This window comes from Aspergillus candidus (assembly GCF_002847045.1).
Source record: "Aspergillus candidus strain CBS 102.13 unplaced genomic scaffold BDW47scaffold_21, whole genome shotgun sequence".
NCBI classification, from domain to species: Eukaryota; Fungi; Ascomycota; class Eurotiomycetes; order Eurotiales; family Aspergillaceae; genus Aspergillus; species Aspergillus candidus.
Genome location: NW_020194026.1, coordinates 288,136 through 309,646, shown reverse-complemented (window position 1 = coordinate 309,646; position 21,511 = coordinate 288,136). Strand labels below are relative to the sequence as shown.

General features: G+C 50.9%; 8 protein-coding genes across 8 annotated transcripts; 5 read left to right on the top strand and 3 right to left on the bottom strand.

Moving 5' to 3' along the window:
- Positions 1-108: 108 nt before the first annotated feature.
- BDW47DRAFT_105550 (mitochondrial 54S ribosomal protein uL30m) lies at positions 109-692 on the top strand. Its single transcript, XM_024812596.1, has one exon. The coding sequence runs from the start codon at positions 369-371 to the stop codon at positions 651-653; it is 285 nt and encodes a 94-aa protein (XP_024672247.1). The 5' UTR covers positions 109-368; the 3' UTR covers positions 654-692.
- Positions 693-1,040: 348 nt separating this feature from the next.
- BDW47DRAFT_105549 (sphinganine-1-phosphate aldolase DPL1) lies at positions 1,041-3,463 on the bottom strand. Its single transcript, XM_024812595.1, has 4 exons — positions 3,183-3,463; positions 2,587-3,064; positions 2,391-2,524; positions 1,041-2,333 (listed from the first exon to the last, which is right to left on the bottom strand). The coding sequence occupies exons 1-4, from the start codon at positions 3,278-3,280 to the stop codon at positions 1,322-1,324; spliced, it is 1,722 nt and encodes a 573-aa protein (XP_024672246.1). The 5' UTR covers positions 3,281-3,463; the 3' UTR covers positions 1,041-1,321.
- Positions 3,464-3,575: 112 nt separating this feature from the next.
- hcsA (homocitrate synthase) lies at positions 3,576-5,924 on the bottom strand. The gene is made up of 6 exons (XM_024812594.1): positions 5,757-5,924; positions 5,476-5,699; positions 5,325-5,405; positions 5,199-5,266; positions 3,690-5,135; positions 3,576-3,627 (listed from the first exon to the last, which is right to left on the bottom strand). The coding sequence occupies exons 1-5, from the start codon at positions 5,824-5,826 to the stop codon at positions 4,178-4,180; spliced, it is 1,401 nt and encodes a 466-aa protein (XP_024672245.1). The 5' UTR covers positions 5,827-5,924; the 3' UTR covers positions 3,576-3,627; positions 3,690-4,177.
- Positions 5,925-7,271: 1,347 nt separating this feature from the next.
- On the bottom strand, positions 7,272-8,227 carry BDW47DRAFT_131654 (DUF4448 domain-containing protein; the record flags this gene model as incomplete). The annotated part of the gene is made up of 2 exons (XM_024817364.1): positions 7,272-8,080; positions 8,149-8,227. 2 exons carry the CDS (start codon positions 8,225-8,227, stop codon positions 7,272-7,274), a joined length of 888 nt encoding a protein of 295 aa, XP_024672244.1.
- An 807-nt stretch (positions 8,228-9,034) lies between these two features.
- Positions 9,035-10,291, top strand: BDW47DRAFT_30028 (uncharacterized protein). The gene is made up of 4 exons (XM_024818693.1): positions 9,035-9,272; positions 9,365-9,683; positions 9,763-10,160; positions 10,213-10,291. Exons 2-4 carry the CDS (start codon positions 9,369-9,371, stop codon positions 10,244-10,246), a joined length of 747 nt encoding a protein of 248 aa, XP_024672243.1. The 5' UTR covers positions 9,035-9,272; positions 9,365-9,368; the 3' UTR covers positions 10,247-10,291.
- Positions 10,292-10,527: 236 nt separating this feature from the next.
- Positions 10,528-11,631, top strand: BDW47DRAFT_30024 (aminoacyl-tRNA hydrolase PTH2). The gene is made up of 2 exons (XM_024818692.1): positions 10,528-11,048; positions 11,158-11,631. Exons 1-2 carry the CDS (start codon positions 10,736-10,738, stop codon positions 11,460-11,462), a joined length of 618 nt encoding a protein of 205 aa, XP_024672242.1. The 5' UTR covers positions 10,528-10,735; the 3' UTR covers positions 11,463-11,631.
- A 647-nt stretch (positions 11,632-12,278) lies between these two features.
- On the top strand, positions 12,279-14,443 carry BDW47DRAFT_105543 (U4/U6-U5 snRNP complex subunit SNU66). The gene has a single exon (XM_024812593.1). The coding sequence runs from the start codon at positions 12,355-12,357 to the stop codon at positions 14,395-14,397; it is 2,043 nt and encodes a 680-aa protein (XP_024672241.1). The 5' UTR covers positions 12,279-12,354; the 3' UTR covers positions 14,398-14,443.
- A 939-nt stretch (positions 14,444-15,382) lies between these two features.
- BDW47DRAFT_105541 (putative aspartate aminotransferase) lies at positions 15,383-17,435 on the top strand. Its single transcript, XM_024812592.1, has 6 exons — positions 15,383-15,732; positions 15,808-15,886; positions 15,995-16,635; positions 16,695-16,982; positions 17,040-17,099; positions 17,151-17,435. The coding sequence occupies exons 1-6, from the start codon at positions 15,613-15,615 to the stop codon at positions 17,250-17,252; spliced, it is 1,290 nt and encodes a 429-aa protein (XP_024672240.1). The 5' UTR covers positions 15,383-15,612; the 3' UTR covers positions 17,253-17,435.
- Positions 17,436-21,511: the final 4,076 nt, after the last annotated feature.

Here is a 21,511-nt window from a genome sequence, read left to right as displayed (position 1 = left end):
CGGCAGAACCCCTGCACGTGACTCTCCGCCCAGCCTGCCGACCGAATCGGGAAACCAAAATTCCCGCTGCGTTGCGAATAGACCATCGATATCAGAGTCGAGTTCGTTCTTCTCTTGTTCCACGACCATACAACAATCGATCCCACCAACAACAAAACCACAACCGATACAAGTCCTACCAATCCAACACAAAGAGCACACCTCCAACCGCACCCGCGAAACCCATCAATCCGTCATCCCCATCAAAGTCAAACCTCGAATCCTCAAATCAATCAATCTCCGCCGCAAAGCCCGGGGGTGGGAAACAACACACCCCAACCGCAACCAAACCTCTTCAAAAAAAAAAAAAAAGGAGCAATCCTACCAAAATGAACTTCTTCCGCATAACCCTCACCCGCTCCGCAATCGGTCTCCCGCGGCGAACAACAGACGTCCTCAAATCACTCGGTCTCAAAAAGCGCATGGGCACAGTCTTCCACCCCGTGTCGCAGGACATCGCGGGCAAGATCATGCGCGTGAAGGAACTGGTCGAGGTCCGCGAGGTGCAGGAGCGGTTAACGCGGAAGCAGATCCATCTGGAGCGCAAGCCGGACCCGGGATATTATGTTGAGAAGAGGTCGACTGCGGAGTTCCTGGAGCAGAGAGGGCAATAGATTGTTTCTTTTTTCTCTTTTCTATTTGGTATAGTGGATTTTTTTGGGTGGTTCTTCTTGGGGGCGGGGGGGGGGGGCGCTTTGTTGCGTGCACAAGGCCTGTCTGTGTGGGTTTGGCCTTGTCTTGACCTGGCATCTCGGGTTGGGATCGGGGTTGGGATCGAGGTTGGAATATCGGCGACTAACGATGTTGCTGCTGAATCCCCCTGTCTTCTCACTCTGCCTGCACAAGAAATTCCAAGAAGAATCACTGGTGCGTTGATTTCATAAAGCGTCTTATTATTGCTTTTCCAAAAATCTTCCGGTGACGCGACTCACGGACACCATGTCCACGCCTCTACTACACCCTGGAACCATTTCTACTGTACTATACTTGTTACGCGTTGCTCATGTCATAATAGAACTCCAAGTAACACTGAATGCATTTAAACATGTGTGAATCGCATCGTTGTTAAGGATATGCTATCCCGTTTCCTGAGAAACGGAGGAGTATGTATGTATGCAACCAATAAGACGCCCCAACACCACCAATCTTCCAACTACCTGGGTAAATTGGTAGCAAGCCTACTAAAGAACAAGGCTTCAGGCGAGGACTTTGTACAGCAGGAGCCTCACACTCCTTGAATGCTTCGCAGCACGATTTTGATATACCCATAGAGCAGGCACGCTTAGGCCTTGTACAGGGTGTCGAGGAAACCTTCTGCCAGGCGGCTGATGATGCTCTTGTCGGGCATGCTGCCCGCGACACCGTACAGAGTAGCCGTGTCACCGCGCTTGATGACATATGATTTACCCTGGCGCTGCCGCTCCTCGGCCCTAGCCAACTGGATCTCGACGACCTCGACAAGGTCCGAGATCAGTTTGTCGACTGCTCTGGCCGTGAGGGTGGTGAAGGCCACATGGATCGCAGGAGGCGACTGGAGGGCACTGAGATGCCAGCCCTTGGAGGACAAGGCGTCTGCGACGTCGTAGATGTCGATGCCGCCGTTCTGGCTGTCGAAAGCAACAACGCTGACCATGGGCTTTCCGATGACACCGAGGTTCGCTTTGAGGACCGAGTTTTCCTTGAATGCGGCTTCGAGTTTCTTCGCGGCACCCACAATCTCCAGGCAGCTGTTGATGTAACCGTGTTCGCCAAGACTCACCATACTAGCCCAGCAGCCCGCAATGAGAGCGCCGGAACGAGATCCGGCCACGGCCGGCGAGGCGTAGACACCACCGGACCAGTCGGGATAAATGAAATACTGGTGACGACGGTAGGACCCGTTGCGATAGAGAACAACAGAGTTGCCCTTCGGCGCGAAGCCATACTTGTGTGTATCCACACTGATGCTCGTCACACCGGGCTGGCGGAAATCAAACCCACCCTCTTCCTCATATGGCGAAGGGAAGCCCGCCTTTTTGAGGTGCGCAATGACAAAGGAACCGAGACAGCAATCGACATGTAGGGGGATCTTGTACGCAGTCGCCAGGCGAGACAAAGCCGGGATATCATCGACCATGCCGTGAGGGAAGTTCGGCGCAGATCCAACAAGGAGAACAGTGTTTGGGTTGATCAAACGGCGTATAGCAGCGATGTCAGCCTTGTACTCCGGGGCCGGACAGGGAACGCGGTGCAGCTTCATTCCAAAGTAGCTACAGGCCTTATAGAAAGCAGCATGAGCAGTATCCGGGATAATACTATAGTGCATATCAGTAACTGGAGCAGAACCAGCCAATCGACTCCGAGAAACTCACATTTCGGGCTCCTTGACACCACGCTCGGCATAAGCCTTGTTCCGTGCTCCCAAACAGGCCATCAGAATCGACTCAGTACCGCCGCTGGTAGTGACACCAGCGCCATCCGAAGGAGCGTTAAACAGCGCAAGAACCTAGAACCCACCCCGTCAGCCACTCAGCTTCTTATAACATCGCTAGATCCAGACTAATTTACCATTGCGACAACTTCAGCCTCCATCTTCCGGACACCAGGGAAAACATCCGGATGCAACGGGTTCGCGACACCGAACCTGTCAAACGCCTCCGTCTGGACCTTCAGCAAGTCCTTGCCTTCATGGTACACAGCCCCACTGACTCGACCATCTTCCCAGCGCGTATGCTCCATATTGGACAACTTCTCCAACTCGGCGCGGATCTGTTCGGGGGTCCATCCCTCCTTCGGGAGCGCAAGATAACGGGTGACATCGGGGCCGGTCGTCACGAGCTTCTTCTCCAGACCGTCAATGGCCTCAGACACTTGCTTATCGACCTGGCCTCGGACACCGGGGGCGCGCAGAAAGATGGAGTAGAGAAAGAGACGGATGGCGAAATAGACATTGCGAAGACTGCCGACCAGGCCGTAGCCGCGCAAAGAATAGAAGGTCTTGCGGACGTAGCGGAAAACGAAGAGGAAGAATACAATGTTTCGGATTCTATCGCAAACGCCATATGTTAGAAATATATTAAAGTAATCATGACCCCAGAACGATGCGCGCCATCACTGATCTTCCACCGGCTATCAAAGGCGGGGATGGGCCGCTCTCCACTTACAGGTCCAAGTTCAAGGCGGCGGCGAGATAGGGATTCTGAGCTCTTCCGTAACCCAGCAGCTTATTCTGCAGAGCGACCGGAAGAATCGAGGACGCCATGGTTATCCAACGAGGACTCCAAAATGATATGAATGGCGAAAACCAGTCCCTGAGACAGGTGATAACAGTACTATAGTAACTGATAGAGAGGAAGTGGGAAAAGAGGGTGGGAGAGAACTGAGCGGGCCGGGGAAAACGGCTAGCAGGTCGTTAGTCAGTCAGTAACAAGTCTAGCGACTAAACTGGATGGGACAGGTCGTACGAAAGAGGAAGTTGGGAAGTTCCTTCACCATTTACCGTCTGAGAACTTGGGCAGGCCACTCCAACTCCAGGTTTGCCGATGGAAGCAGCCTCGGTTCCCACATGCAATGCAAGGGAACTAATCAGCGTCATTGCATCGCATTCGGTAAGGTCCAACGCTCGCCTTCCACCAACCACATCCACACATCACTGACATGTCTACCTTAGGACTAACCTCTACAAGTACCTTACGTGCATAGGGAAGAATCAATTGTTCAAATGAATGAACCTTCCAATTAATGTCCGTTTATGTTGAAAATATCTGTATTTGTGGTAAAGTCTTCATATGCAGCGCACTACATACCAACAAATTAACAAGACTACTTATATACATTCTCCCAACACCGGTTTCTTTCCTCTATGGGTTTCTTTTTTTTTTTTTTACTCTCGTGAGGGAAAAAGAAAAAAGAAAAACGACTTTTCAAAACCCCGTAAAACGAACCCCAAGACGCGTAAATAAACATCAAATCATGAGAGTAAAACCAACGCCTTCCATACTGGAAGAGGTGGGAAACGCATGGCCTCTGAGCTCTGAGAAAACCAGGCTTTCTATGCCAACTGGTGCTCAGATTCCACTGTGGAATCAAGAACAAAAGCAAGGGAAAGGCACGAAAGATAGAACGACGGAAATGCTGCTAGACGAAACCGATATTGCGCTTAGCCGATGACGCCGGCCTGGGAAGCCAACTCCTTCTCCTTGGCATGGAATTGAGCCTGCTCATCAGCCGTGAGGTCCAGGAGGGGCTTGTTCTCGCCCGACTTAAGGTTGCGGTAGTAGGCACGGATGATGCTGTCGGCATCATCGACGGCGATGGGCCGGATGTCGGCCAGAGCCTTGATCTTGGTCGTGCACGCCTTGTAATGCTCGTCGGTCATCTCGATCTTGAGCTGCTGAGCACGCGACTTGATGGCGTTCCAGCCCGTCAGACGAGAGGCGAAGTGGACATAGCGGGTCATGCCGAAGTCAGCGGGGTTGATGATCTCGTAGGTGCTGGGGTTGTTCAGGATGGCCTTGGCGTGGATGCCGGCCTTGTGAGTGAAGGCACAGAAACCGGTGATGTAGTTGTTGAAGGGAATGTTGACCTCAACAGCCTCGGCAACAAGGTCCTCAATGTCCTTGATCTTCTCCAGCTTGTACTTGCTCTTGACGTACTCGGGGTCGGCAACCATCATACGGGCCATGAGACCACCCAGGGGGGTGATACCGTTGCGCTCACCGATACCAAGGACGGAGGTATCGATGTGGGTGGCACCAGCCTCCAGAGCACAGTATGCGTTGGCAATGGCGCAGCCAGTGTCGTTGTGGAAGTGAGTCTCGATGTCGCAACCCACGACACCTCTCAACACACGGACGAGCTCGTAGACCTGGCGGGGAGAGGCACAGCCGACGGTATCGGCGATACCAACACGGTTGACACCAACCTTGTCGACGGCGGAGTAGATGGACAGGAGATCGACGAGGTCAGAGCGGAAAGAGTCTTCGCTCGAGAATCGGATCTCGATGCCCTTGGACTTGACGTATTCGATGACTTCGATGGCGGTGTTCTTGATGTAGGTCATGTCCTTTCCGTGAGAGTGCTCACGGAGGTACGAGGAGGTTCCAATGACGACATCACTAAAGACGGACGACTGTCAACATCCGCGACTACCAATGTCAAAAGAGAGCAATTGCACTTACACTCCGTCAACTCCCGTCTCAACGGCCACACGGGCATCATCCATGTGGCAGCGAATGTGAGTCAGGATCTGCAGACGCGTGGGTTAGAATCGGTGACTCATGGTGTGCTATGAAATTCGGACATACCTTGGACTTCAGGCCAAGCTTGCAGATAGCCTCGCAGTCGAGTCTCGACTGCTCCGAGGCACAAGGGCTGGTAAGTTCGATCTATAACGAACAAATTGGTCAATACACATGTCCCGAAACATCTCCAACTCTGTCCCGCGAGATGACTCACGTAGTCCACACCGAAATCATCCAAAGCCTTGGCGATCTCAATCTTCTTCTCGGTGTCGAAGAAAGCATTGGCGAACTGCTCACCCTCACGGAGGGTGGATTCAATGATCTTGAATCGAGAGACATTGCTCAGGAAGTCGGTGACACCGACGCTGTGGCCGTAGGGGTTACGGGTGGGGTGAGGGTTGTTGCGAGTCTGTACAGCAGTGAAGCCGGGGTGATCGGCTTTTCAAAGAAGTCAGTGGAAGAAGTAAACAGATGGATCAGCCAACTTCCGCCTACCATTATTAATGTTCTGGCCATTGGCACCGTTGGCCTGCCCATTGGGCTCGTTCTCTGCACCGGGGCACATTGTGGGAAAGTTTATGGTGGGGTAATGTCGTCGTTGCGATAGAAGAAAGAATGCCGGGAATCTGCGCTGAGGTTAGACATCAAGCGAGCAGGGAGAGGAGACTATTAATCGACGGAACCACAAACTTTTTTTGAGATCGAAAAAACCACTGTTTATATGCTAAATTCACAAATATGAAAAGAGCAAAGAAAGAGTCATAAAGCCGGGAAAGAAAAAAGTGGGTTGGAGTTTGAAAAAGGCGGGCGGTCTGCAAAGACGGATGACTCGACGGAGGGGGACTGACTGCCCACAGTGCCCAGTGCCCAGTGTCCTGCCAACGAAGAAATTTTTGGTCCTCGTAGGTGGAGAACCACTCAGCGTTCGCAGCGCATCCGGAATGTCCAATTGCGCATCCTGAGGATCTTCCCCAGGCCCTTGGCCCTAGGTTCTAGTGTGTAATACGCATTACTAGAGGTTGATCAACAATGGTACATCTCATCTGGGATTCCATGGTCTTTTGCCACTCGTTGGTGTTAAGAAAATTATGTTTCCAGCGCGGCGGAGATATTCATAAATCTGTTGCCTTCCTCCAGTGTTTCCGCTGCTTCCTGACTTTCTAACGTAGATGGTATATCATCTTCACCCCGTATGCTATACTATCCAAAAGATCCGTGAAACCGACATCGGATCTCAAGAATGATATTAAAATTGCGACGGCCTCGGTAGCGGGGAACTATGACTCTCACCAAGACACTCGAGGATAGAAAGTCACCAAATAATTAATAATTATAATAGAAACAGACAAGAGTCTAAAAAGGCCCCAGATTGCTAATCAACTCCTGTTTTGTGTTGAAAGCACGTCCCTTACTATTAGGCACTTCAATCCATATCATCCTGGATCCTGGTTCTCCGATACCGCCCCTCCTACGCCAATTAGTACCGTGCTGTGGCGTCTAGCGGTACGGGTAATGGAGTTTCTCCAGGCTCTCGTTGGTTGAACTCTCCATATTGATGTCATTTCTTGCATGTGGTTTACAGTAGTAGGTACCGCTATACTATTCCCAAATTACTATCATATGCGAGTTGGTCGGTGTTACTGGGTTATACCTCGTATAATCCTAGTGTGTATAAACTTTGTCGGAGTTAATTGAGGAAAATTGAGTAAGTATTTTATCCAATTGTTCTCTTTTGTGGCGAGAAGGGTAATAAAAGGGAGAAGTAAGAGTAATCGTTCAATATTGTAAAAGCTAGCAAAGGGTTTGTTCCAGTCTGAAGTGCCTACCTATTTGGTAAACTATAAATATAGAATAGGCTAATTTCATAACGGAGACTGATGATGCTACAATTGATCGCCAACAGAAAACCAACCATGCCGTCCAAAGGGAGTGTGCTGCTGTTATCCTTGATGCCCCCTTGTATCGTTCACCGCAGGACCCAAGCCCTAATAGGAAAACAAATGTTGTGCGTCATCGCAGCCTCCAACTATTCGGCATTGGTGCTTCTCTCTCGACATCACTGGGTCTGCATTCGAGATCATCGTCACGAGGAGCAGTCTCAGGAAAAGGCCAATGGACCTGATCCTCATACTGTTTCTTCAGTACAGCGAAACTTTCGGGTCTATAGTCACTGGATTCCTGACCAAGGCGCTCAAACTTCGACTTTCGAATCCCGTAGCCCTTTCTTCTCGATCCCATGATATTTCCAATCCCAATCCTTCTACTCTCGCGCATCCCAAAAAACAGACCCGCCACGACGGATATCACAACGCCAAGGCTCACAGGGAGACCAATGTAAAGAGCCACCTTGTTGAATGGCAATGGCGGAGGATGTCTATAGCGCTCCACAGGCTTCGTGTGAAGTGTAATCGTCGGGCCCTGCTGTGCACTGGCCCGTCTGTCCGATGCCGGCTCCAGTTCAATTATGTACAAAGTCAATGCGTTTTGTGACTTCCCCTGGAGCCATTCCCCGCTCATGTGAATTGGAACGTATCCATAGCTGTTATCAACCCTGGCAGAGGTGAATGCAGAGTCGCCCACGGTGGAGTCTGTATATCTCAGTTCGATGGTGATAGTGGCGTTCAGAGGGTAGAAGTCGGCATTCCACGTGACATAATAAGTGGCATCGACGATGACATCGGCTCCATCATGCGGGAGGCAAAACGGCACAAGGGGCGTGTCAAGATCGGTGCAGATTGGGAAATCTCTGGAAGGCGATATATAGTCGTACTGGGGGGTGCTGTTGTTGAAAATGGAGGTAGAGCTGTCCTCCCAGCCTGCTTTGTGGGACTTCTTAGTCTCAAGACAACTCGCCAATCCCAGTTGAAACCATGTTGGTAATATTCACCTTGTGGTTCAACATCCGCGCTTCTTCGTACATGTCGAAAATCAAAGCCAAGCACACCCGTGATCGGGACCGCCACCATTAGGATGAGCAAGAGACTATTAAAATACCGCATTCTTCTAATCATGAACGTGGATCTCAAGATCACTGATGATGAACGAGCAAGCTGTATGCCTAATGGATGTGTTTGATAAGGCAAATGGGTCATGCATATGCTATATTGGACCAAGCGATGCGCAAGACCGGGTCATGAGGAAGCATGGCAGGCAAGAATAATGCTATCAGCATATATAGTAGGTGAGTGAAGGAAGTAATATGGGGCGTGTCCAGTTTCCAAGTCTGCTAGATGTGGAAGGGGCCGCCTCTGCTCTGTCTTGGGTGTGATACACTGAAAGTAAGTACCTACCTAGGTACCTAAGTACTTGGTAGTTGACATGCCTACCCGATGATAATCTTCTACATGCACCATACTAACCTCACTGGTGAGTATTTGCAATTCCAACACAGCGTCGACCAAGGTCCTCGTCGGTTCAAGCCAGCCAGACTTGAAGGCCTAGAAAAGGCTCATGCAGCCAAACCTCACCCTTGAAAGAATGCAGCTGGAGCATACTTTCGAGTCCACAGTGTGATTACGAGTCAAGTTTCCTTTCTTGTATGGGGATCGGATAAGATTCGAGCCCACAGCCTGTTTCAACGCGATTCATACATCACCACCGTAGCGTGATGACATAATCAATACAGTGGAAATGTAAACAAGGGATGTCAATTTTGATGTGACATACTTTGAGCGATCTATTTCCATCTGATGGTGGTAATTGATTTATTTTTTTTTAAAGTTAATCAAGTGAAGCGATAAATAGTTTTAGAATTCATTGTCATGTTCCATTGGGCTCATTGCATGCATAGAAGGCATAGAAGCGTCCCCGCAACAAAACTCGTTGGGTAGATTTGCCTCTACGCCACTTAGCGTTAGGCCAGGTGTCCGGGATATTGTCTGTCGTGGCTATTTCGCTTCGCTCTAACCACAACCCAGCCTGTCCTCCCCAGCTGCCTATTGTCCGTACTTTGGCCTTTTCAATTTCAACCCTTTCTCCAAAGTGCGCTTGTCATCTCAAGATCCAGCTCAGGTATGTATTCATCATCCATCTCCCCCGCTTTTCCCCAGATTTTCGCGCTTGATCCGCAGTTTACCTAACGCGTCGTGATTATTGTGTTTTAGCATCATGCGTTTCATCCAACTCCTCCCTCTCCTCCCAGCGCTTGCTGCGGCGCAAGAGCAGGTTCCCCTCGGTGATCGCGTCCAGGGATGGTTCAACAAGGCCAAGTCGTACCTGCCGACCGCCACCCCGGTCATTCCTGCCGTCGAGAAGCTGGTCGACCAGAAGAAGATTCAGCAGAAGACCGTCACGCAGTTCAACCTGAGCAACTGGCAGTCTCTCCTCGAGCCGTCATCCGAGCCTCAGGATTGGATGGTGTACATCACGGGTGGAAACAAGACTTGCTCCGGTCGCTGTGGCGAGGCGGACAAGTCGTTCAATGTAAGGACTTCGCAGATAGGGGGTCGATAGCGCGCAGTTTGACAGCTCACTAACCATCTTTTTTTTTCACCCTTGCTAGCAATCCCTCCTTCTCCTGTCTGCTGACCCGACCTCGCCCAACCTGGGATACCTGGACTGTGAGTCAAACAAGGTCCTGTGCTCCATGTGGGCTGCTGGATGCCCGTCCGTCTACTACTTCAAGATCCCGGAGGCCCGTCTCGGAGAGGATCATCCCGTCGTCGATCTCCACACCGTGTGGCTGAACACGACCGGACTCACCTCGGATACCATCTACAAGATCCACTCCGAGAAGAAGTACGAGGAGATCCCCCCTTACGCGGGTCCCTTCCATCCGACCAACAGCTGGCTCGCCCAGAACGGACTCCTCGTTCCCGCGGGCTACGTCCTCTATGCCGTTGGTGCCGTCCCTAGCTGGCTTGTCATGGTCGGCATCAGTTTCTTCAGCCGGACTGTTATGTAAGTCGACCTGTTTGATGGGTACTGAATTGCTACTAATATATTTGAACAGGAGCCGTCGTGTTGGGGGTGGCGCGCGTGCTTAGTTGAAACTTGTGAGGGAGGTGAAGTGCTCGAAAGACAATTTATCAGGATCAGAGATGTATATAATGAGGTAGTGATGGAGTGTCTACGATCAGATAAATTGGATATTGAGTGATGGCCAATGCTTTCGTATCCGTTCGTACAGCCATAGTAAGATATATAATATGTAGTCGACTAGAAAGAGAAAGTCCAGAATACTACGACATTTCCCAACAAATCCCTTTAAAACATGACAAAATCAAACAAGCTCGAGGTGACCAACAACAATAACAGTGGCCACCTAAGAGTCTACACTCGAACCCACAGCACTCGCATCGCGCCAGATTACCCGCACCAACGTCAGACAGCCCGGCCCGACAACCCCAATTTTCCAGTGCAGCGCAACGAACAACCGCCAAGCTACCAGCTGCTCTATATTTTCTCCTCACAATTAAATACACCACCATCACCTTCATTCCTGCCTATCTACCCAACAACCTACAATCCTCACAATGTCCGACCTCGACCGGATACCGCCCTCAACAGCCGCCTACGTCGTCGCGACCGCAATCCTCGCCGGCATCACAGGGTATTTCATCGGCCAGGGCTCCACGCTAGGATTCTTCTCTGCAAACGAGAAGGAAGGTTGGCCGAACAGCTACAATGTGAAGGTTCATCGCGACTCGTCGGACGAGGAATACGACGACGAATCTGAAGAGGAGGAAGAGGAGGAGGGCGACGGGAGCGAGCTGGCGAATTTCGACAACAGCAATGAGGAAGTGAAATTGGTTCTTGTCGTGAGGACGGATTTGGGAATGACCAAGGGTGTGTTTGTCTTTTTTCTCTTCTTTTCTCTACCCGAGCCTTTCCTTGAAGCCATTCATGCGAAAAAAAAAAAAAAAAAAACCACTAACATGATATCCATCATCGCCAGGTAAAATCGCCGCCCAATGCTCCCACGCAACCCTCGCCTGCTACAAGTACCTCACGACTCACACCCCCACCTCCAGCATGCTCCGCCGCTGGGAACGACAAGGGCAGGCCAAGATCGCGCTCCAGACAAAGTCCGAAGAGGAGATGGAGCTGCTGCAGGCGCAGGCGATCAGCCTGGGTCTCTGCGCGCAGGTGATCACCGACGCTGGACGGACCCAGATCGCGAGCGGGAGCAGGACTGTTCTTGGGGTGTTGGGGCCTAAGAGTGTGGTTGATGGTGTTACGGGACATTTGAAGTTGCTGTGATTTGTCTTCATGTTGGAGGGGCGTTTTGCTATGACGAGGTTGTATATTGGACGGGGTGGTCACAATCATATCATGTACACGGAGCACTGCACTCTGCCATTAAGCAAGCGCATTATGTTTGAGCATCTACATGCAGACTTATGTATAACGAAATCCCATAAGATGTTGTTACGGAAGTTTCCATATATACAATACTACCACCCCACCAGCACCCCCAGCAAGGGAAATTTATAAAGCAGAAAACACCATCAATAGTCTACAAAAGGTATGTTGGCCAGTCATGGTTATTCCCTAACCTCATCAGCCAACGGCCAAAATCGGCAAAGGGAGTAGGAATATGACGCCGCCAGCAAACCAGAGGCACCAGCCGAGCTCACCAATCCCGAAGGAAAGGGAGCTCAAGACCGGCGTGAACCCCCCAGCGCCAGCAATTAATCTGAGATCTGTCGACCGGAAAATAGCAAACCATGCATTCGTAAAACATGGCTCCTTTGGTCGTCGAACTGTCCAGTAATCAACCGAAACACAGACAGTCGTCTCCTCTTGCGAAGAGAACGGCGCCCGTGATCAGGATCGCTGGACACAGATCCGTGGTATGTTCTGAAGAAGAAAAGAGAAAAAGAGCCAAGGGTGGAAAAATTCCACCTTTTATCGGCGGCGTCTAGTGCGCGCTAAGGATTTTTGATCGCGCTAAACCTTGCCGAGAATGGTGCCGCTTAGGTAAGATTCTCTTGGCGTCTGTTGCTGAGCAGAGCAGGCTGGGTGAAATGTTCCCTTATCGATGACGGATAAACCAACCAAACCTACCTATTGACGCCTGTTGCCATTCACACACCAACCATTTTGTTTATCTCATATTTCATTAGAATAGAGCCTTGCTCTACCGCACAACATGGCGGACGCAGTTTCCATCGAACAGAACAACAAAATCCGCGCCGCGCTGGGACTGAAGCCCCTCCCGGTGCCGGGCGCCGTCGCCACCGCCGAATCCGACGACGATTCCTCAGACCTGTCATCAGACGAGGAGGAAGATCCCGCGAGCACGCTCGAGTCGCGGCAGGCGCAAGCCGGGGCGAACTGGCAGAAGATCCAAGATGAGGCGGATGCGAAGCGCAAACGGGAGGAGCGGAACGCGGCGATCAAGAAGGCGCGGGACCAGGCACAGCGGGACAGGAAGCTAGCGGGCGCGACGCTGGGTGAGTCCGCGGACGTGGAGATGGACACCAAGACGTGGCTGCAGCAGTCGAAAAAGCGGCAAAAGAAGATCGAGAAGGAGCGGGCGGCGAGGCTCGCGGCGGAGCTGGAGGAGCGCGAGCGCATCGCGGAGTATTCTGCTGCGGAGCTTTCGGGGATTCGTGTTGGGCACGAGGTTGGGGATTTTGAGGGCGGGACGGATCATGTGCTTACGCTTAAGGATACGACGATTGATGAGAATGAGGAGGAGGGAGATGAATTGGAGAATCTTGATCTGCGGGAGAAAGAGAGGACTACGGAGCAGTTGGAGTTGAAGAAGCGGAAGCCGGCTTACGATCCGACGGCAGAGAACTCGGGGATACTGGCGCAGTATGATGAGGAGATTGATGGAAAGAAGCGGAAACGGTTCACTCTCGATGCACAGGGTGCGACGACCGAGGAACGGGAGGCGAAGCGGCAGGAGGTGTCGAATCAGTTGCGGAAGAACGTGATCAGTCTTGACTTCGAGCCTGAAGTGCCGAGCTCCGATTATATGGATGTGAGCGAGGTCAAGATCAAGAAGCCCAAGAAGAAGAAGGCGAAGGCTACGAAGAAGAGAGCCGCTCTTGACGACGAGGATATTTCCCCGACGCCTCAATCGACAGAGACTCTTAACGGCACGTCGTCCATGGACGTTGACACGCCCAGTGGAGAATCGGCGCCCGCCCCCGCGCCTCGCAAGTGGGCCAGCGAAAACACGTCCTTCGTCGACGATGACGACCTGCAGGCTTCGTTAGCCCGCCAAAGACGAGCCGCGTTTAAGAAGCGCCAGAAGCTGCGACCCGAAGATCTCGCCCGACAGCTTCGAGAGGAAAGCGAACATACGCCCATGGAAGCGGACACACCGGGTGAGAACGAGGAGGAGCCCGGTCTCGTGATCGACGAGACGTCGGAGTTTGTCTCCAACCTACAAAAGCCCACCCTTCCCGAGCGCCGTGAACGCCGCCAATCCACTCCCGCCGAAGAGCCCCATGCCAAGTCCGAACAGCCCACCGTCAAGGAAGAAGCCGAGGAGGACGGTGACGTGGTCATGGAGCGGACCTACAACGATATCGAGGATGAAGAAGACCTCAAAGAACGCATCAAGCGGGACGAGGCGCAGGAGAAGCCGCATATCAGCGGCACAGGATTGGAGGAAGAGTCTACATTGGACCAGGGTCTCGGTGCCGCATTATCTATGCTCAAGCAGCGTGGTCTGGTGAAATCTTCCGACGGGACCGAAAACAACGCGCTGACACGGGATCGCCAACGCTTCCTGCACGAAAAGATGCGTCTCGAGACGGAGGCCGACCAGCGTGCGCGACAGCAGCGTGAGCGGGATCGCGCGTCGGGGAAGCTCGACCGGATGTCTGCACGGGAACGCGAGGAGTATGCGCGCTGGGAGAACAAGCACCGCGACCAGCAGGAAGCGCGTCACATGGCGGAGGTGTTCAGCAAGGAGTACAAGCCGGACGTGCAGCTGAAGTACACGGACGAGTACGGGCGGTCGATGAACCAGAAGGAGGCGTTCAAGCATCTCAGCCACCAGTTCCACGGCAAGGGCAGCGGCAAGATGAAGACGGAGAAGCGCCTGAAGAAGATCGACGAGGAGAAGAAGCGCGAGGCCATGACCGCGCTGGACAGCAGTCAGCACACGGGGATGAACAATGCCATGGGGGCGACGGCGCGGAAGAACCGCCAGGCGGGAGTGCGACTGGGCTAAGGATATGGGGGGAGGCTATCCCCATTGTGTCTATGGGGGAGGCCACATATGCATGTACGGTATACCACAGAATTTAACATCTCTTAATTGATCTGTATGAACCCATGACCGAACGTCTGTCTATTGTAGACTCGGAGGTATCCTTCATCAATTATCTCCCTGTATATGGTTTCCAGCTTACCATAGCAACGACATGACACCTCGGTCTCGCACTGTCTCTTGGCGTGTGGGGGAAATTACCCGATCTACATGGAGCACACACCACCAGAATACAGCAAAGCAGCAGAGCGGTTAAATCTGTCTTGTCCGTCCCACTCAGCCTGGTATTCGAGTCCATCCTTCTCCAACCATGAAAGCTTCAATCGAGAGACAGGAATCAAATCTCCACCTTCTCAGGCGACTTCAAAAATAGTCACTACCTGTCAAATCTCTTTCCTTTCCTGTTCTTTCCCTCTTCTTAACCGTTCCATGAAGTGTTTACTCATATCAATAAATAGAAGCCCCTGACCGACCCCAAATTAACCCCGACTCCCGTGAGGGGAAAGACGGGCCAGACGCCCCAGGCACCCAGGCCACCAGGCCACCAGGCTCCACATTTCCCTTCTTTAGTTCACCGGATTTCGGCGCCAGAGTCGATCCAGAAGAGAGAAATTAGTTCTGGTGTACGTAAATCAGTTGGATAATTCTATTCATTGCTGGATAATACTGGATCATATGGTCTGAGTAAGTCCATCCGATCTTAACTTATCTGATTGTCTTGTATAGAAAACTCTGTTTCAACGGGAGGTCGTCAATAAATAAATAAATAAACAATTAGACAATGAAACAATCAAACAATTCAATAACCTAGATAGATGAATACTGAATCAAAATTCAAAGTAATTCTAGAAAGGGTCGAAATTAGATTCTTATCATAAAGATGGCCGAGCATAGCAAACAGACTCCTCGGACTTCCCTAGTTCACATGAGTCAAAATTTAAGAAAACTCACTAGCCCGGCACAACTCCGCGCCATCGGTGACTCCTACGCCCCCCCGATCCACTCGGCACTGCTTTTTCCTTCCTATTGCGCTTTGTTATTTATCTCCAACACACACATCACACCACTCTCCTCCCTTTCCTCTCCCTTCTTCCATCATTCTTCATTTTTGGGGATCCTGAACACGGTCCATCTGTCTTCCTTGGATTTTTCTCCATCTCCCCTACACCAATCATCATGCTGTCTACCCTCCGAGTTGCCAGCCGCACGGCTGCTTCGCGTGACGCTACCCTGCGCACCGTCGCCGTTGGTGCCAGATATGCCTCTGCGTGGTCCAAGGTCCCCCAGGGCCCTCCGGTAGGCATTCCCATCTCACGGCGATGCGATTGATTGGGTTGTGGTCGTGCAATCGCTGATCGCGTGCGCTTTTAGGATGCCATTCTGGGTATCACCGAGGCTTTCAAGGCCGATTCTTTCAAGGAGAAGATCAACCTGGGTGTTGGCGCGTACCGTAAGCAATCTCCTTGCGTCTATCCTCACCTTCCCTGGAACCTTTTGAGGACTACGTCCGCCTTACGATGCGACTGGAACGGTTACTGATTGAGAATTCGGTCAATAGGTGATGATCAGGGCAAGCCCTTCGTTTTGCCCTCCGTGCGCGCCGCCGAGGACAAGGTCGTTGCCTCCCGCAGCGACAAGGAATATGCCGGCATCACTGGTATCCCTGCCTTCACCAGCGCCGCTGCTGAGCTCGCCTATGGCAAGGACTCTGCCGTCATCAAGGACGGCCGTCTGGTCATCACCCAGACCATCTCCGGCACCGGTGCCCTGAGAATCGGCGGTGCTTTCCTGCAGCGCTTCTACCCCCACGCGAAGAAGGTCTACCTGCCCAACCCCAGCTGGGCCAACCACAACGCCGTCTTCAAGGACTCCGGCCTGGAGGTCGAGAAGTACCGCTACTACAACAAGGACACCATCGGCCTGGACTTTGAGGGCCTGATCGCCGACATCAAGGCCGCCCCCGAGAACAGCATCATCCTGCTGCACGCCTGTGCTCACAACCCCACCGGTGTCGATCCCACTCAGGACCAGTGGCGCCAGATCAGCGACGTCATGAAGCAGAAGGGTCACTTTGCCTTCTTCGACATGGCCTACCAGGGCTTTGCCAGCGGCAACGCCGACCAGGACGCTTTCGCGCCCCGTCACTTTGTCAAGGAGGGCCACAACATCGCTCTGTGCCAGAGCTTCGCCAAGAACATGGTGGGCATCACTCTTTAAACAGTCTCGAAGGGGTCACTTGCTAATCTCATCTCATCCAGGGTCTCTACGGTGAGCGTGTCGGTGCTTTCTCCCTCGTCTGCGAGTCGGCCGAGGAGAAGAAGCGCGTGGACTCGCAGATCAAGATCCTCATCCGTCCCTTCTACTCCAACCCTCCCATCCACGGTGCCCGCGTCGCCTCCGCCATCATGAACGACGCCGAGCTCAACCAGCAGTGGCTGGGTGAGGTCAAGGGCATGGCCGACCGCATCATCGAGATGCGCGCCCTGCTCCGCAAGAACCTGGAGCAGCTGGGCAGCAAGCACGACTGGTCCCACATCACCAGCCAGGTAGGCACAAATTCATACTGATTGCTGTCGAACATCTAGCTAACATGACTTTCTCAGATCGGCATGTTCGCCTACACCGGTCTTAAGCCCGAGCAGATGGATGCCCTTGCCAAGGAGGTGAGTCTACCCCCCATTCCACCCTTGAAACACCCACACTAACTCGCATAGCACTCCGTCTACGCCACCAAGGACGGCCGTATCTCCGTGGCCGGCATCACCAGCGGCAACGTTGGTCGCCTGGCCGAGTCGATCTTCAAGGTGGTCGGTTAAATGGAGAAGTGAAGTTTGATTTCGGTCCGACATTCGCGAGAACCCCCGCGAATGAAATGAACAAAAGTGTCTTTCGATACATAGATCTAGATCTATCAGGGTTCGGCCCTCTGTACTGATATCCGTGTCTGTTACATTAGCATTTTGAGCATTACTTTGAATGATCTTTACGAGCATTTCCCATCATACTAGATTTTTACCATGTCGTAGTCGGGGTCAACGCATAGAGGGCATCCTATCTATTTATCCTATACCCTGTACAGAAAGTACTCAGCCAGCCAGCCAGCCGTAGAAATCCTGGCACGAGACAAGAGTCTGGATCCACTCTCATCTACTATCACGTTCCACACCTACCAAGTTCACCCTAGGCACAGCTTTACACGAGAGTCATACACCCACCAAGCGACTGACTCAGACAATCCCATCGACTACACGCATATTTGAAACGACATAAGCCTTAATTTGGTGCTTATAATTGCCGCAGATATCCTCTCCAGTAGCGGTGAACTGCATTGGCAATAGCTTTGTGAACAAAGGGTGCAGTAGGAACTTAGGTAGGAATGTAGGAGATACAAGGAAACCGACTCTGATTAGCGGAGAACCTACCGTGCTGTCCGGGGAAGCTTCGTGTTTGATGCGAGGGGTCTATCTACGTAGGTATCTACGTAGTAACTACCCGGGGCCACTGACTCGATGTTATTGTACAATGGGACCTGAGTCATGCAATACCTGCCAACTACCTACTTACCTATCAGGTACGTACTCCGATGCATGCATGATGTATATACTAAACATCATCAAACAACCATACCCATCCATCCACCCATCTCACACATCAACAGATTAAATGATCAGATCCATGAACTCAAGTCAACAAATACGAGCCCCAAATCCAACCCAACCCAATCAATCAATCGATCACACCCGCAGCAAACGCCGCCCTGCATATGGATAAACATAACAGAACAGAACAGCCCCAACCCAACCCCAGCTCAGCCCACCCCCTCGGTAAGCAATGAGCGTGACCGTAACTGAATGATTGACTGACTGACGTCTCTGGCTGTCCGGTATACATACAGTACAGTATATGATTTGCCCTGTTCCATGCACTGACCGTGAGATATACACTTTATGATAGGCCGGCCCTTGCTTTTGTTTTTCCCCCATTTGGCCACTGGATGCTTGGGAGGTGCGTTGATCTGCGTCTTTTCTCATGGAATGTGCATGGAACTAAGGCTGGAATTTAATAATCTAATGGATTGGATTAGTTTTTCTCAAGGATAACGTAAGTGTGTAATGCGCAAGGGACGGGGAATACGGTTTTTATGCCTGCCTCTCGCTGTTGAGCTTTGATTATTATTATTTCTATTCGTATAGTATTGACTATCTTGCTAGGTCTTACTTCAGGTCTTGGGTTGTTTCTGGTATCTATGGTTTATACTTCTGGGTGCAGTTCAAACGCCGTATTGGATGGCTATCAGACTCCATCAATAGGTAGATCGTAGATGCAGCATAACAGTACAATCTCATCCAGCCAGTTTTCTCTGAATCCATGTAATTCGCATCAACCACAGTAGAGGTAGGTAAATACGTAGGGATAGTAATTTAGGGAAGTCCTTGGTCAGGCTAGCTCAGCCTAGACAATTAATACGGTCCTAACTAAGAGTAGGAACTCCGTACAGTACTAACTAACCAGCCAAGCTAAATGTATCTAATAATAATAATACGAAAAGCCAACACCGCCTCAGGCCCTATCATTTTCGCCCTGATCCTAGCGTAGCGTAGCGCGGCTGTGTCGCTATTCTTGTTATTGTCTGTTTTGTCCGCCTGCCTGTCTTCTCTGTCTTTGTTGTTGTTGTTGTATGTTATTTTAAGACTTGCATGCGGTTTCAGAGTATGTTGCTAATACATCACGGTCGGGGTTGGGTTAGGACTTGCCTGATTCTTTTATTCTTTCTTCCTTGTCTTCTGACCTTTCTGTAACATTTACCTGGTTGTGTTTAGGCCCTTCCTGGCACTGTTGATCTGATCTGACCACCACTTTCGTGTGCGGCTGAGACGAACTAGTTGTCCATATATCTATCTAGTAGCAGATCGACAGAGATGAATACATTATTCATTCTATTCTGTCTTTGTACTGAAAGTTTATTCTTGCCAGGTAACCTGATCTCATATGTTATTATACATACTCGGACAGCTGGAGGGATTGCTTGGGCCAGGATTTGGCACGTTTCAGAAGTAAGCTCCAGGAGCTAGTTTCACATCAGATTCTACAGAGAATATTATTCTGGAAGAGACCGTCTTTTTATTATCATATCCGGTCGCAGTTCGACGTGTATTTGAAAGGATACTCTAGTAGTAGCTGGAGCAGTAGTAACAGCAGTAGTGGCCAAGATGTGCTGGCAACGAACCTGTGGTGATACATGGTTAATTATTTATAGACTACCTACCTATTCTACTTTGTATTGAACTTAACTTTTCACTAAATGTCCCTCGCATGGACAGAACAAACTAATGACGAATGGATAGATTCCCAGCCAGCCAGCCAGCCTAAATTACTTACCCGAGTGACGTCGGTACTATCCCATTAGAGAGAGCACTGCTTGCCCGTTCAGGACCTCCAGGGCACCTCAGTGGGGAATATACATAGGTAGCAAGGTACTTGGTACCAGTAGCAGACAGATACATACCTTGCGTGCAAGCTGGAGCGGGGGCGGGGAGGGGGAATGTGTTTCCCCCCTCTTTGGAGTTGAGGAGGAGAAATGTGTGAGTGACATTGGACGAAGGGGTCGCACTGCATTCTTACCGGGCCGCTTGAGGTGTGACTATTGTTCTGACTGACTGACTGTTAGTTAGTAGTCAGTCAACTGAGGCTGTGCCACGCTGCTTCTCGCTGTCTTCTGTCTATCTGTCTATTATAAGTGTCGGGGGACTCTAAGGAAACAGGTGAATTGAATCCGCCCCAGCTAAGATGCGCCCGATGGGTTACCTGCCGTAAGGATAGACGATACATAAGATTGGATCGGTGTTGTCTCGGAGTTGTCGGGTTGACTGACGGGTTAAGTGACGGGTTGACGGTGTGGAGGACTGTAAGGATTCAACTGCTACGACATGCAGTCGTGCAAGCTAACTACCTAGGTACTAAGGTACGTACCTCCTACCTACCTACCTACCTACCTACCTACCTAAGTAGGTAGCTGCTACGGAGTATTCCCGTGGCAGATCCATTTAGGTGGCTGGTGGCGACGCTAAGGATAGATTATACACACATACATACATACATACATACATACATACATACATGTAACTAAGTATGTATGTACTTCGTGGAAACATCGCAGTAAAGACGTGACGATGTATGATATCCTTCTTCAATGAGATACATCATTTGATTTCCCGCCCCCTTCACGATCCTCGGCTGGACGGCAGAGCTCAAGCTGTCGTAACACGTGGATTGCTTGCTTCTATTCTGATATGGATGAAACCTGGCGTGGTTGAGCTGGCATGGAGGCGAATCCTACCTACTTGACTTATTTCGGTACTTATCTTACCTATAACCTACTTCTACGTACTCCGGTGTGATCGGGTGTTGGGTTGAGTTGAGTTGTACAGTTTCACCTGTTAATACTAATGACCAGTTGCTCTAGTAACTGGTACCTGACACAGTGGCGAGTCCAGTAACTCTCTGGCTGGGCCTTTAGATTATTTTGTTAGACCTACTCCGTTTTGAGAATATCGTCACCCTGCTAGCAATTCGGGGCTGAGTTGTTTTTAGTGTCCATTCCTCCCCCACCTCTCCTTACCTGGTAAGGCCTTTTTATAGCGAATACAGTAATACTATCAAGTCTAAATAAACAGAATAAAGAGAAAAGACAATAATTAAACTGAAGGAAGGATTCACAGGAGGAGAATATAAGAAAAAAAAAGGGTAGAATCTCCGATCCATCGCCCGAGATTCAGTACATGTGGGATCCTTCCGCTGGAAATCATAATAGTTCGTTGTATTGACCGAGTTCGCAGCAGGAAGGTTGATCATATTACCTATATACGGCTACCCACCTACGTATGTGGGAGAAGTATTGCCCGAGTTGGAATTGGCGGATTATCCCTTCATTACTGGGCTGGAAGGATCGTATGTTGTGTCGGAGCTTCCTCTGATTCCGGTATACAGAAACCAATTATATCCCCTTGTCCAATCTCTATGGTCTTGGGTTCAAAACAGATCAGTAAAACTACCAGGAAGTAATGGAAAGAAAACC